General features: G+C 38.1%; 1 protein-coding gene across 1 annotated transcript in view; it reads right to left on the bottom strand.

Moving 5' to 3' along the window:
- RP1 (RP1 axonemal microtubule associated) overlaps positions 1–15,200 on the bottom strand; it is a 301,141-nt gene that overhangs the window by 229,362 nt on the left and 56,579 nt on the right. The window contains exon 7 of the mRNA XM_037031824.1: positions 9,708–9,859. Coding sequence (XP_036887719.1) covers positions 9,708–9,859 — 152 coding nt within the window. The remainder of the gene's footprint in view (positions 1–9,707; positions 9,860–15,200) is intronic.

The following is a 15,200-nucleotide window of genomic DNA, read 5'->3' as shown; positions in this document are numbered from 1 at the left end:
CTTATGTATTTAGAATATGTGTACAAGTGAAGAGCCCAGACTTGTCTTCATAAAGCTTAAGATAATAATATGAAGATAATAATATGTGTTAAAATGCAAGAAAAATACATAATGCAGCTTATCAGTTGAAAAAAATAATTGAGAAACAAAATGTAACATTTACATTTGTCTAATGTCTTAATGCAATTTGAAATATTTTCACATACATTTTATGTTATCTTTAAAAGTCACTCAATGAAAAAAATATCCAGTCTATATATAAGAAGAAAATACAACAAGGATTAAAGCTCAGTTCCTTTGATATGTAATAATACTACTTTTCTTTATAACCACTGCCTCTGTATCAGTGGAATAGAAAGAATAGAAATAACAGTAAAGTCATTAACATTCATTTACAAGAACATACTATCCATGCCTCATATAGGATGCTATGTAACATTGTCATCCCTTTATCCATGAAACAGATCTGCTAGAAGAGGAGGAATTTTGATGCAATAACAGAAAATCCTATATTATTTATAAGAGGAATCTAAGGAACAAAATAAACTAATGAACAAAACGGAACCAGAGGCATGAAAACCAGGAACAGACTGACAGCTGCCAGGGGAAAGGGGGTGGGGATAAGGGTGGAAAGAAGTGGAAAGGAATCATCAAAGAACATGCATGAATTGACCCATGGACAGGGACAATGGGGTGGGGATGGACTGTGGGAGTGGAATGTGGGGCAGGACAGAGGAGGGCAAAGGGGGAAAAATTTGGACAACTGTGGTAGAATAAACAAGAATAAAATTAAATTTAAAGGAGAAAATACCAGCAGAGAAAGCTATTATTTATAATATGACAATTGATATAGAAAATACTAAGAAAACAAAGATAACATAATGAAAATACTGATGTACTGCCATAGTGAAAATTCGACATACTCACTTATATTCTATTTGGGTCATCAAGAAAAGCTGAGATAACTAAAATACAATGGGCCCTCTATGCTTTACTCATTAAAAATATAAATATTACTTGAATATTAATATTAGTAATAATAAATATAATGGAATGTACTTAGTTTGTACATTTGGCAGTGACAGTTGTTGTGTATAATAATCCTCATTTAATGATGTAAAGTTATGTTTAAAATTAGACAAAGGGAAATGACTTCAGCAACATGCTGGACCAAGCAGAACCAAGCCCTTACTCTCCCATGGAGACACCACTTAATAACAATAAATGGACTAGAATACTTCTATGAAAACTGTAGACATCAAAAGGGAAGCTGCAGCACTCAGTCAAATGCATAATAAAGAAGGGACTCCATTAAAAGTGGAAGAAAAGTTTGAGACATTTTGAGGGTCTATGATCCTCCCACAACTAGGCATGTGAAGAAAAGCTCCATACCACAAATCCTATCTCAAGACAGAAACAGAAGAATAACCCATGCATACAATAGTCTGGCTTCTCTGAGGGCTACCCAGGGAATTGATTTGTCTCTCATTTAAGCTGAATTCTGATTAGTAACAGCAGCATAGTTTGGAGGATAAAACAGAGGAGAGTACTGTGGCATGTTAGAGCTACGGAGATTCTTTCAGTACAGCAGGTAGACATGGCAGGGCCAGGGTATGCAACAGATTATGGGTATTGGAGAAGAAATGGCAACAAGTAGCTAAAGGAAACTGAGCCAATTAGAAAATTTGAAAATTTTTGAGAGGTGTAGAAACTCTAGCCACACTTATTAGTGAAGGTCTTCCCCAGCACAGTTCAAATCTCAACAAAATATCACAAGACATATAAAGGAACAAAATAAAGCCCCGCAAACAACCATGTTTCATAAGCTGAAAGATAACACAGAAAACCAAATGTACAAACTAAACTAAGATAGGAATCAGAAGCATGAACAAAATGAGAATATCAAGAACAATAACAAAAACAACAACAAATAAGAAGGCACCAAACAGAAAATCTGGAGTTGATAAATATACTAACTGAATTGACAAATTCATTAGATTATTTCAATAGAAGACTTGATCGGGTAGAATAAATAAAGCAAACTTGAAAATAGGTCATTTGAAATCATCAAAATGGGAGGAAAAGAAAAATAGAATGAAGAAAAGTGGAGAGTCTAAGGCAACATATGCAACACATGCATATGCAAGTCACAGAAGAAAAAAAGATAAAGAGGCAAATGGATTATGAAAGAAATCGTGAATAAGAATTCACAAATCTGGTGAGAGATGTGGAGATTCAATTTCAAGCTTGTAAGTTCCCAGATTCAACTCAAAGAGAGCTTCTCCAAGACACAGTACAACTCGTTTTTCAAGGCCAGCATGACCCTAACACCAAAGCCAGAAAAGCATACTATGAGAAACAAATCAAGACACATTATAATCAAGTTGTCAAAAGTTAAAGATAGAGACAACCTTGAAAGCAACAAGAGAAAGGTGACTCATTACGTACTGTATTACTGAGCTTCTATGAAGTATTAGTGAGCTTCCACTCACTTTACAAGCGGATTCCTAAGCAAAATCAGGCAGACTACAGGGAGATGGGATAATACAATGTCTGGCAGACATAATGCCTGCTTGAGGATGGTTGGTAGGGTAATATTATGGGTATAGTAATTTATGTTTTTAATTTGAACATTTTACCTAAAATGTCATATGGTGTGCCTAAATATGACATTGTTATGTTACAGAATTATATATTTATGATTTTGTAATAAAGGTATTATTTGTGTCAGACACTGTATATTAAAATTGCTCTCAAGGACTTCCGGCCAAGATGGAGGCGTAGGTGGAAACAGTGCACCCCCTCCTACAACTAAATTTAAAGATAGCAAAGTTTTAGAAACAAAAGCACAGCCAAAAAAGTGAAAATTGAACTGTACAAAAGTCTGAAAACAACAAACCACTCAGCCAGACCAGTAAGAGGGGCAGAGTCAGCGGCAGAGCAGGGGGGGTCGGGCTTGAAAGATCATTCAGTCCTACAAGAGCAGAGGCGGAGGCAGTTGATGGATCCCAGGTGTGGAGTGGTGATGGGAGGACCCAGTGAGGGCATAGGGCTGCTGGTTGACTGCAGTCACACATTCGCATGAAGATAAACCAAGCGAAGGAGCAAACACTGAGACAGACCGCTCAGGCTAGGTCCCCAGCGACAGGAATTAGAGTCTGAAAGCACCAACTGGAAAGACTTTCACAGGGTCAAGGTGCTGGAAGAGGCTCCCAGGCTCACAGAGAGTCTGTTGGAGAGACCCACAGGGTCCTGGAGAGTACACAGGGCCACACACCCAGAAACCAGCACCAGAGGGGCCCAATTTGCTTGTGGGAAGCTGCAGAGGGGACAGAAATCTGAGAGAGAGTGGAGCAGAGCAAAGCACCATTTTTTCCCCTCTCTGACCCCTCCCCAACATACAGCATCACAACCCAGCGCCTAGGTCTAGGTCGCCTGGCCCTGGTGAACACCTAAGCCTCCTCCCATCATACATAACAGGTGCAAACAGACCAAACATTATGACTCAAGAACAGCTCAAAGCCCCAGAGCCTATAATTCTAAGTGACCAAGAAATAGCCAACCTTCCAGACACACAGTTAAAAATACTGATGATCAGGATGCTCACAGAATTGGCTTGATTTTAGCTCCAAATTAGGGGAACATATGAAGGCTAAACTGATTGAAGTGAAGGGAAATGCACAGGAAACAAATAGTGATGGAAGGAAAACTGGGACTCATATCAAGGGAGTGGACCAGAAGGAAGAAAGAAACAACCAAACAGAAAAGAAGGAAGACACACGAATTCAAAAAAATGAGGAGAGGCTTCAGAACCTCCAGGACATCTTTAAACGTTCCAACATCCAAATTATAGGGGTACCAGAAGGGGAAGAGGAAGAGCAACAAGGGGAAAACTTACTTGAACAAATAATAAAGAACTTCCCTGATCTGGCAAAGGAAATAGACTTCCAGGAAATCCAGGAAGCTCAGAGAGTCCCAAAGAAGTTGGACCCAAGAAGGAACATACCAAGGCGCATCATAATTACATTAGCCAAGATTAAAACGAAGGAGAGAATTCTAGAAGCAGCAAGACATAAGGGGACAGTCACCTACAAAGGAGTGCCCATCAGACTATCAGCGGATTTCTCAAAAGAGACCTTACAGGCAAGAAGGGGCTGGAAAGAAGTATTCCAAGTCATGAAATCCAAAGACCTACAGCCAAGATTCTCTATCCAGCAAAGCTTTCATTTAGAATGGAAGGGCAGATAAAGTGCTTCTTGGATAAGGTCAAATTCAAGGAGTTTATCATCACCAAGCCCTTATTATATGAAAGTTTAAAGGGACTTACCTAAGAAAACATAGATAAAAAATATGAACAGTGAAAGGACAGCAAACTCACAGTTATTAACAACCACACCTAAAACAACCAAACTAAGAGGACAACTAGATTGGGAGTGGAAACATAGAAATGGAGATCCCATGGAGAGTTAGCAACAGGGGAGTGGGACGAGGAGAAGGGGGGAGAAGGTACAGAGAATAAGTAGCATAGATAGTAGGTCAAAAACAGACAGGGGGGAGGGCAGGAATACATGGGAAATACAGAATCTAAAGAACTTGTCACACATGGACATGAATGAAAGGGGGGGAATGGAGGGGGAGGGATGTGCAGGGTAGAGGGGAGTGAAGGGGGGAATGGGACAACTGTAATGGCATAATCAATAAAATACATTTAAAATATTGCTCTCAAGAAAAAAAAAACATTGTATAAGAAAAACTTGTCAACCAAGGATTCTATTTCAGATGTAACTGTCCTTTAAAAATGGAGAAAAACATTAAGACTTTTTCATATAAAACAAACGCTGAAAGAATATATTAATACTAGACTGCCCTATCAGAAATGTTAAAGGGAGACCTTCAATCTGAAAACAGGATAGTAGGTAGCAACACAAAGTCATATTAAAATAAAATCTCCCAATGAACAAATATAGTAACCTGTATTATTATAATTTTGGTGCATAAGTCCATTTTTAATTCTCATATAAAATAAAAAACATTAAAAATTATTTTAATAGGTATACAATGTATAGAAGATGTACTCTGTGACATCAATAACAAAATAGGAAGGTCCAGTTGTTCAGGAGTACAGTTTTCATATTGAAGTTTGAATAAAGTTATCAGTTGAAGTGAAACAAATCTTAACAGAACTCAAGTGAGAAATTATAGTAATGTTACCCTAGATAGTCAGCCAGAGTGCCAGAGAGTCTGCCCTACTGGCTAAGATGGCATAGGAGGTGGTTCTTACACTGAGTGCACACGAAGCTAGAAAGATGGACAGCATCTAAGTGCAGCAAAAGCTTACACAACAATTGGGTAGAAAAAAAGCCCTCTGCTCCCCAACCCTATTGGAACCAAGGGCATGAGCAGGAAGGGGAAATGCTCTCTGAGAAGGGAATCCACCATTCTCCCGTATTTCAGGGCCTGAATAAACCTCTTTCCTTTAACACCAGCACTTGTCTCACAATTTGGCTTTCACTGGAGCAGGCAGCCAAACCTACATTTTGGTTACAGTAGCACAATAATAGTAGGATATGTCAATGCCAAAATTTCAATCTGGATACAAGAACTAGACAGAAGATCAATAAGGAAACAGAGGACTCAAACAACACTATGAAACAACAGAACCTAACAGACATATAAAACTCTCCACCCAAATATGCATTTTGTGAAGTGCACATGGAATGTTTTCCAAGTTTATCATAGGTTATGTCACAAAACAAATTAAATATAAATTTAAAAATATTAAAAGACTGAGAGTGGCTTTTATAACAACAATGGAATAAAACTAAGAATCGATAGTCAAAGAAAAACTGGAAAATCCAAAAACATATGCAAATTAAACAACATACTGTTAAACAAGTGCTGGGTTGAAAAGCAAACACAAGAGAATTTAGAAAATATCTGGAGACAAATGAAAACACAGCATATCAACTTACAAAACGCAGTCAAAGTACTGCTAAGAGGGAAGCTTATAAGTGCTTACAGTAAAAAAAGAGCGATCTCAAATCAAACACTGAATTTACAAATAACGGAATTGAAAAAGAACTAAAACAAAGTTGGCAGACAAAATGTAATAAAGAGTAAGCAGAAATTAATAAAATAAAGAACAGAAAATTATAAAATTAAGGAAACTAAGAGTTGTTTTTTTAAAAGATCAACAAAATTGACAAGCCCTTGGCTAGATTAAGAAAAAGAGAAAACTCAAACAACCAAACTCAGAAATCAAATAGGAAGCACTGCAATTGATGTACAGAAATAAAAACCTTTATGAAATAATTCTGTGAACAACTGTATGCCAGCAAATTGGACAATCAAGAAGAAATAGATAAATTCCTAGCAAAACAATCTACCAAGAAAGAAACATGAAAAAATAGAAAATCTGAAGAGACATATTAGTAGCTAGGAAACTGGAGCAGTAATAAAAAATCTCCCAACAAATAAATGTCCACTACCAGAAAACTCACTGGAGAATTATACCAAACATTAAAAAAAAAGAATTAACACCAATGCTCTTCAAACTCTTCCAAAATGTAGAAGAAACAAGTACATGCCCAAGCTCCTTCAATGAAGCCAGCAGTACTCTGACACCAAAAACAGACATGACAATAAAATTATAGAACAACATCCTTGGTAAACATTGATGCAAAATCCTCAACAAAACACAAGCAAACAAAACTAAACAACACAGTGCAGGGATTGTAGACTGGCCAGGTGGCTCAGCTGGTTGGAACATCATCCCATACACCACTTAAGACAACTTAGGGCTTCAAGACCACTTAATGAAAAAAGGACAGTCTCTTCAAAATAACATTGGGAAAACTAGATATCCACACACAAAAGAATGAAGTTGGACCTTATAGTATACAGAAATATTAATTCATACTGGCTTAAAGATCTAAATGTAATAACCCAAACTAAAAACTCCTGGAAGAAAACATATGGGGAAAAGTTTGAGAGCAATGGATTTGGAATACATTTCTTGGATATGTCACCAAAAGCATAGGAAAAATAAACAAATGAGATTCCATCAAACTTAAAAATCTGTGCATCAAGGAACACAATTTTAAAAGTTAAATGGCATAAGTACCCAATATTCATGGCAGCATGATTGACAATAGACAAGTGCTGGAAACAGCCTAAGTGCCCATCAGTAAATGAGGGGATCAAAAAACGGTGGTACATTTACACAATGGAATACTAAGCAGTAGAAACAAAGAAGGAGCTCCCGCCCTTCCCAACAGCATGGATGGAACTGGAGAGAATTATGCTAAGTGAAATAAGCCAGGTGGTGAAAGAAAAATACCATATGATCTCACCTATAAGTAGAACCTAATGAACAAAACAAAGAAGCAAGCAAAATATAACCAGAGACATTGAAATAAAGAACAGGCTGACAGTGACCAGAGGGGAGAGGGGAGGGAATTTCAGGGGAAATAGGGGAGGGATTTAGAGGAACAAATACAAAGGATACACGGACAACAACTGAGAAGGGTGGAAATGGGAGGGAGGGGGGAGCATGGGAGGTGGGATGGAATGGGAGTAATAGAAAGAACACTGTACTTGAAAAATAATTAAATAAATTTTTAAAAAAGAACAAACTGATGGTAACCAGAGGGGAGAGAGATAAGGGAGGAAAGAGAGGGAAGGGTCATCAAGGAACATGTATAAAGGACCATTGACAAAGCCAAAGTGAGGTAGAATTAATGTTGGGAGGTGGGTGTGAGTGGGGTGGGGGAGAATGGCAGGGAGAAAATGGAGACAAGTGTACTTGAACAATAATAAAATAAATAAATAAATAAATAAAATAGAAATGACTTATCCATGACAAAAAAAGGAAAAAGAAAAAGTAAAAAGCCAACTTACAGAACTGCAGAAATTTGCAAATCATGTATGTGATAAGGAGTAAATATCCAAAATATAGAGAGAACACCTATAACTCAACAACAAATAAAAAAATAACTTGACTTAAAAATGGCAAAACCTTGAATAAATGCTTCTCCAAAGATAATACAAATGGCCAATAACATATGGAAGATGCTAACATTATTTAGCAGAGAAATACAAATCAAAACCACAATGAGATATCACCTTACACCCATCAGGATTGTTACCGTGTACTATGGATTGAACACGGGCCTGTGAAGCAAAGGGGCCTGTGAAGCCTGTTCGATTCCCAGTCAGGGCACAGGCCTGGGTTGCAGGCCAGGCCCCCAGTAGGGGACACATGAGAGGCAAATACACATTGATGTTTCTCTGCCACTCTTTCTTTTTCCCATCCCCTCTCTCTAAAAACAAATAAATAAAATATTTAAAAAAAAACAGAAAATGACAAGTGTTGGTCAGACTGTGTGTAAACTAAAATCTTGGTGGAATTATTAAATTGTGTGATTACTATAGAAAACAATATGCTGGTCATCAAAAAATTAAAAATCAAACTTCCATATGATCCAGCATTCCCACTTCTTTGTATATACCCCAAATAATTGAATGATGGGTACAAAAGGGATATTTGCACACCCATTGCCTTATTCACAACAGCCTATAGTTTAAAACTACCAAAATGTCCATCAATGAAGTAACAGATAAAGAAAATGTGACATATACATACAATAAAATATTTTTTAACCTTACAAAGAAAGGAAATCCTGTCAGAGTCTACAACAGGGATGAACCCTGAGGACACTATGCTAAGTGAAATAAGCCAGTAACCAAAAGACAGTGACTATGATTTCAATTATGTGAGCTATCTGAAATAGTCAAATTCATAGTGTCAACACAAGAAATGTCCAAACATGCAAGGTTTTTTATGAGTTTATTTGAGCCAAACTGATGACAACTGCCAGGTAGCAAAATCTCAATGGATTGAGAAATGCTCTGGAGAATGGCAGTTTTGCACCTTATTTTATGTATTCCAATCAAAAGAGGAGGCGTAAGGGGGTTACATGAAATCCAGAGGAAAGATTAGAGAGGTGGAAGAAAGCAAAGCAGTCAGGGTAGGGGGATCACCAGGACTAGTTAAAAAGTAAAATGATAGACATTTAATTTTACATAGCTGGGTACAGGATAGTTAATAGTCAACAATTAACATGATAACAATAACAATGAGGGGATTCTTGGTTTCCCCCTGGTGCAGAGCCTATGCTTTGAGGTGTCCAGAAAAAGGAAATTTCACATTCCAAATGTATGTAATTGTAAATGCAAAAGACAATAAACAGGCTTAGTTAAGGTAAAGATTGACCTTTGTTAGGAAAAAACACGGGCCTAGGACCTGACAGACTTCCATGAATTGCTTTTAGTTAGAAAGTTTTTAATTTGAGACCATCCTATGTGGTTACTTTATTTAGCAGAGAAATAAAGTGATGACCTTACATACTCAGATCACCACACAGCTCCCCTCCCCCACTACCCCAAACTTGCAGGTTTAGAATGTGGCCCCTTTTGCCCGAAATAAACACAGTTACCAAGGGCTGGGGGAGGGGAAATGAGTTGTTTAACTATGATACTGTTTCAATTTTGTAGGATGAAAACCGTCTATATACCTGTTGCACAACAAGGTGAATATACTTAACACTACTGGACTGCATTTAAAAATCCTAAAGATGGTAAATTTTATTCTATGTATTTTTGCCATATTTTTAAAATGTCAAACAAACAGCTTTTTCATCACTTACTTGTCCTCTTAGAAAACTGATGGAGTTCTTTGATCGAAATAGTTGTCTGGATCCTGTGTCTCCCTTTTTCCCATAGACAGAAATGTAGACATTTGCTTCTGTTCCAGCATTCCAAAACTCACCTGTTGCCACATGTACTTCATATACTATCACTGTAAACAAAATTAAAAAAAAGCTTTATACACCAAGCATTACTTACAGGATAGAATAAAATTATAATACATATGCATATATGAGATCAAGAGTTCCCATTTCAGGTGAGATAGAATGACACACTCCATCTAGTCTCTCCCAGTGAAGATTTTATAGCTATAAAATCTTGACAGAGTGCATTGAGTAGCTGTATGAAAACTGACAATGAAAGAGTAGCAGGAGGATTAGTTCGGGCCAGAAGTTAAAGTATCAACAATGGCAGTGACTTTAGCATTTTTCATTTTTCACCCCTTGTTATCTCTCAGCTGGGGCTCAATATTCCATAACCTGGAAGTAGGCACCGGAGCTCAGAAGAAGTACTCTTGCTCTGAATCAAGACACAGGAAGGGAGACACTTAACACATAGAGAAGGAGCAGGTATTCTAACAAACTCTCCCATACTTCTCCATGCTCTCACAACCCAGTATCTGAGCAGAGAAGCATAGAGGAGCCAACCCTCTAAGGGAAAATAACTTTTGCTTCTATTCAGTAGTTGGGCTTTGAAAGGGTGGAGCTGGTATCCATTGCTTTCATTCCTTTTTCTGTCCTACTAATGTTTAGTCCTGGACACAGGAAGATTGCAGGAGTATACAGCAAAAGACAGAAACTGAAAGCACCAGTTAACCGACCAATGGACCAAAAGGGTCCAGAGAACCAGAAAGCATCACAGAGATTACAAAGAGGGAAGATAAGAAAACCCATACAACTTGTTTATGAACTCCTTGGCTCACGCCTAATCTGAAGATGCATAAGTATGATCCTATTCAGCATACCTAAGACTGTGAGATCTAAACCAACCGATAAATCTCCATCCAGGCCCCAGATTCACCCCTGAGTAGGACATATGTGAACTATATCTAAATAGCACCACAAGGCTTTTAAAATGGAGCTGACATTGGAACCACAGCCCACAGATGTCAGGTTGGAATATGTGGCCTGAAACTAGCCAGTGGTTGATGGCCTGTTAGAAAGAGAAATATTCTCCATAGAATTTAAATAACATTCAGTGTCTCAAAATATAATATGAAAAACAGCCAGGATATAAATCAAAATTATTCAGCATATTAAGGAAAAATCTCAACTTGCATGAGAACAGACAATGAAGAGACAACAAATTGAAAAAGACAACAGTATTTAAATTATCTGAAAAATACTTTGAAGCAACTCTAAATTCTATTGTAAATAATTATGGACACTCTTGAAATCAAAGGAAAAAAAGAAAGTCTCAGCAAGAAATAAAGAAAAATCTTAAAGAAAAAGCAAATGGAAATTTTAGACCAGAAAAAAGCAAATTTTAAGATTCAGTGAATAGGGTCAAGAGGAGAATTGAGAGGACAGAAAAGAGCATCACTGAATTTGAAGAGAAATAGAAACTATCCAATATAAGAACAAAGAAAATATTTCTTTAATAAATAAATAGAGGGGATCCAAGATGTCAGAAAGTGAGTGGAAGTCACACTACCCTCCTCCAAGGACCAATTTGGAATTACAACTAAACTGTGGAGCAATCACTCAGAATAAACAACTGAGAAACAGCACGAGAAAAACCTTATACCTCAGAGTGACAGAAGAATCAGCTTCAGCACAGCACAACTGGTAGAGAGTGCAGTGGAGACATCAGAGGGCTGGCTGGGCAGCCAAAGATGGCAGCTAAAGTGCTGGAGGGTTACTTAAGTAGCTGGTTGGATCTGCCTGAGAAGTGCTGGGTCTAAATCCTTAGCTTGAATCCCAGCCTATAGCACCAGAGACTGAAAAATACACAGGTAACAACCAGCTGTGAAGAGCTGCAAGGCTGCTCTCTACCAGAGATGGATAGGTGGAGACCCAGAAAATAATATAAAGAGCCAATGCATACATTTTCACTTTTAGCCATTTACCCTGGTCTCTGGGAAAGTGGGGGTGGGGACAGAATGTGCTAGAGATACTTGAGGAGAGACTGGGGATGGAGGCTTTGGGGAGAGAACTGAAAGAGTAGCCACCGGGATCCCAGTGCCGAGTCATCCCCCATAAGGCAGCAGCCATCCTGCTCAGATAGACCACTCCTCTCTGAACAGCAGCAGCCTGAGGGGAAACAACAGGCCTGACTCCAGGAGGGATTCTGCTTTACCCTACGTTGCTTAAACATGACTGCTGACTGCAGAGTGACTAGATTAACAACTGATGAAGACATCCAAGGACAGCAGACCACAGGAAGTGTCAAACAAGCTGCCTAAGGTCAGGCAGGGTCATAATCTGACATCGCCAGAGGCAGATCCAGAAAGAAAAAACAGTAGTATATAATAGATGCTACCAAGATGAATCCACCATGGCCTTCTCCATGATTTGTGATGTTTTCTTTCCTGCATAGCTTTTTCACATTCATTTCTTGAACATCAAGTGTGTGCATATTAAGTCATAGATTTTATACTATAGTTCAATTCACAAATTTTGCCTTTCCCTTCTCTTACTTCATTTTACCTTCTTCTTTCCTCTTATTATTTTTGTCTTAAATTTTGTTTTCTTTTTTGCTACAATTTATTCCCATTCCACATTCCTACTATTTCTCCCCATCCCTCTCAAAACCAATTTTCTTGTCAATGGTCATCTCATATTCTTTTTCCCAATCTTAAAATGCTCGTGTTCTCTTGCCACCATTAGCAATCTTCACTCGTTGATTATAGATAAGGTAATTGTTGTTGCATTTTTTAAATTTTACCTGTACATCTTCACTAATTTTGTTTTTCAAGTTTAAAATTTTATTCTTCCTGCTCTTCTTTTGTCTCAAATTTTAATTTTGCCTGCTCTTAGCCTGCTTTTTTCTTCTTTTCTTTATTTTTTCTCTTTCATCATGCCTTTTTTCTTCCTATTTTTATTTCATCTTAAATTTTAATTTTTTCTTGTGTTAGACTTGAAAACCAGTCTAATACAGAGAAAAATTAAATCCTCATTCTAAGTATCCCCTTGCCCACTATCATGTCAAAATCACTTCCTTTTCCTATAGACATCTCTTAAGCTTTTCTTTCCTTCTTTGTTCCTTCTTATTCCTGTCCCATCTGTATTAATTTTAGCTCATTTGTTGCTGATAGTGCTGTGGTGAATCTCTCTCTCCAATATGGTTTGTGGGGGTGACCTTTCCTGCAAGTCCCTCCATCTGCCACGGATGAAAGTAAAGAAGACATGATCTGCTTGTGAAGGAGAGGTGGCTGATCCTTCAAAAGGGAAGGGCCGTGAGCAGTGGCCAGTTTATCAGGGAAAAAAGGCCTCGAGTCCCTTCCTCCAGGGGTTTTTATTGGGTTGTAATACACAGGAATACAGGGCGGCAAGGATCAAACACTAGATAACATTTCAGAGAAATCTGAGGCCTTAGTCTGAGTCAGAGTCTGTCAGAAAGGGAGTTTTGCAGAAACTTTTAGGGTTTCATTCCTTAACATACGAATGAAAGCACTCTTAGAAGAGCAGATTTCACAGGTTTTTCAGGAATTCTTTGTGATGCCAGATTTTTCCCCCAGGATTTGCTCTGGCCAGGCAAGGAGCTGAACCCCATCCCCATCAGGTATTCAGGCTTAAGGGGATTAGAGCCAGGAAGTGCTTCTCCCAGAGGACAGGGGGACTCGGGCTATGTCACATAGCCAGGGGACACAGGTCTATTGCTCACTCTTTGTTGCAGCCTCCTGAGTCCTTCCATGATGGCCTCCCAATCAGTTGAGTCTGGCTTAGGTTGGCCCCCGCTGTGAGGGGTCTTACTCATCATTGACTTCTGAGCATGCTTTGGGGGCAGGGAGAGGAAACTGAGGTAGCATTTGCTACCAGAGACAAGCTTTGTCTCCTGTGGCTCCCATTCCGGAGGTCACTCGCTCATCCTTAGCCACAGTGGGTAGAGTTACAGTGCCTGAAACCAGGCAGAGTGGTCCACAACAATGGTTCTTATTTATTTTATTATTTATTTACATTTTTTTCCTTTTTCTTTCTTTCTCTCATTTTATTTTTTAAAATTTCTGTTTAAATCTAATACTATATACTTCTCTTCCCTTACTCCAACCTGTTTTCTTCATTACCTTTTTATCTATAACATAAATGTTATTTCTCTCTTTGCATTGCTCCATTTCCTAACTCTTATTAGTGCTCTTCCCTCTACCCTCTTCAAATCATTTTTTAAGCAGGTCATCTCATATTTGCTCTTCTTTCTTGTAATAGTCTTAATTTCTTTATGCCCTTATTAACACTGGTATATTTGCTTTTGATAGTGGGACTGTGGGTGGGAGTTATATTTGCAGATGTGGATTTGTTACCTGTGCTTTGTGATTTTATTCTGGCAGCACCTGCACAACTATACAAAATGTGGTAGTCAGAGTGACCCTCAGTCAACCAGCTGGAGGGAAGAATGAACCACAGAATGACCCAACAACAATCAAAACCCAATTACATCCAGAGAACCAACATAAATGGCATAAAGGCTGTCCCAAGAGCATCAATCAGGAGATCAAGGAGACTGCACCACTGAATCACATAGGTCCCCTAGCATAGAAGTTCACACCACAAGGATAGGGAGTCAAAACAGATCAATTTAAAAGCAGAAGCAAACAAGAAGAGTCTCCCCCAAAATGGGAAGGCAAAGCCCCCATTGAAAGGAAAGGAGGAATCTTCAGAAAGAATGCTAAATGAAATGGAGGCAAATAAACTATTGGATATGGAGTTCAAAACAATGATTATAAGGAAGCTCAATGAGCTCAGTGAGAATTACCAAAAAATACAGGGAATCTACAAAGAACTTTGCAAACTACACCAGTTATGAAAAAGGACATAGAATCTATCAAGAACCAAGAGAAAATGAAGAATACAATTTCTTAATTGAAGAACTCAGCAGAAGGAATCAAAAACAGACTAGATGAAGCAGGGGATAGAATAGAATATTCTATTAGAATATTCTACTAGAATAGAATAGAACTAGATAGAATCAGCAAGCTAGAGGACAAGGTAGAAAAGAACTCCCAAAAAGAGCAAGAAAAGGAAAAAAGACTTGAAGAAAAGGAAGAGGGGTTAAGGGAACTGCATGACAATGTGAAATATAATAATATCCATATAATAGGGATAATAGAAGGAAAAGAAGAGAAGCAAGAGACAGAAAACCTGTTTGAAAAAGTAATGATGGAAAATGTCCCTAATTTGATGAGAGAAAAAGTCACACAAATCTAGGGAGCACAGTGGGTCCCAGTCAAGAGGAACCCAAAGAGGCCCACTTCAAGACACATAATAATTAAAATGGCAATTCCAAGACAAATAGAAAATCTTAAAGACAGCAAGGGAGAAACAGGAAGTAACATA

This window comes from Sturnira hondurensis, unplaced genomic scaffold, assembly GCF_014824575.4.
Source record: "Sturnira hondurensis isolate 20B ecotype Veracruz unplaced genomic scaffold, ASM1482457v3 Scaffold0021209, whole genome shotgun sequence".
NCBI lineage: Eukaryota > Metazoa > Chordata > Mammalia > Chiroptera > Phyllostomidae > Sturnira > Sturnira hondurensis.
Note: the sequence above shows the minus strand (reverse complement) of the source record. Positions and strands in the feature narration are given on the sequence as shown.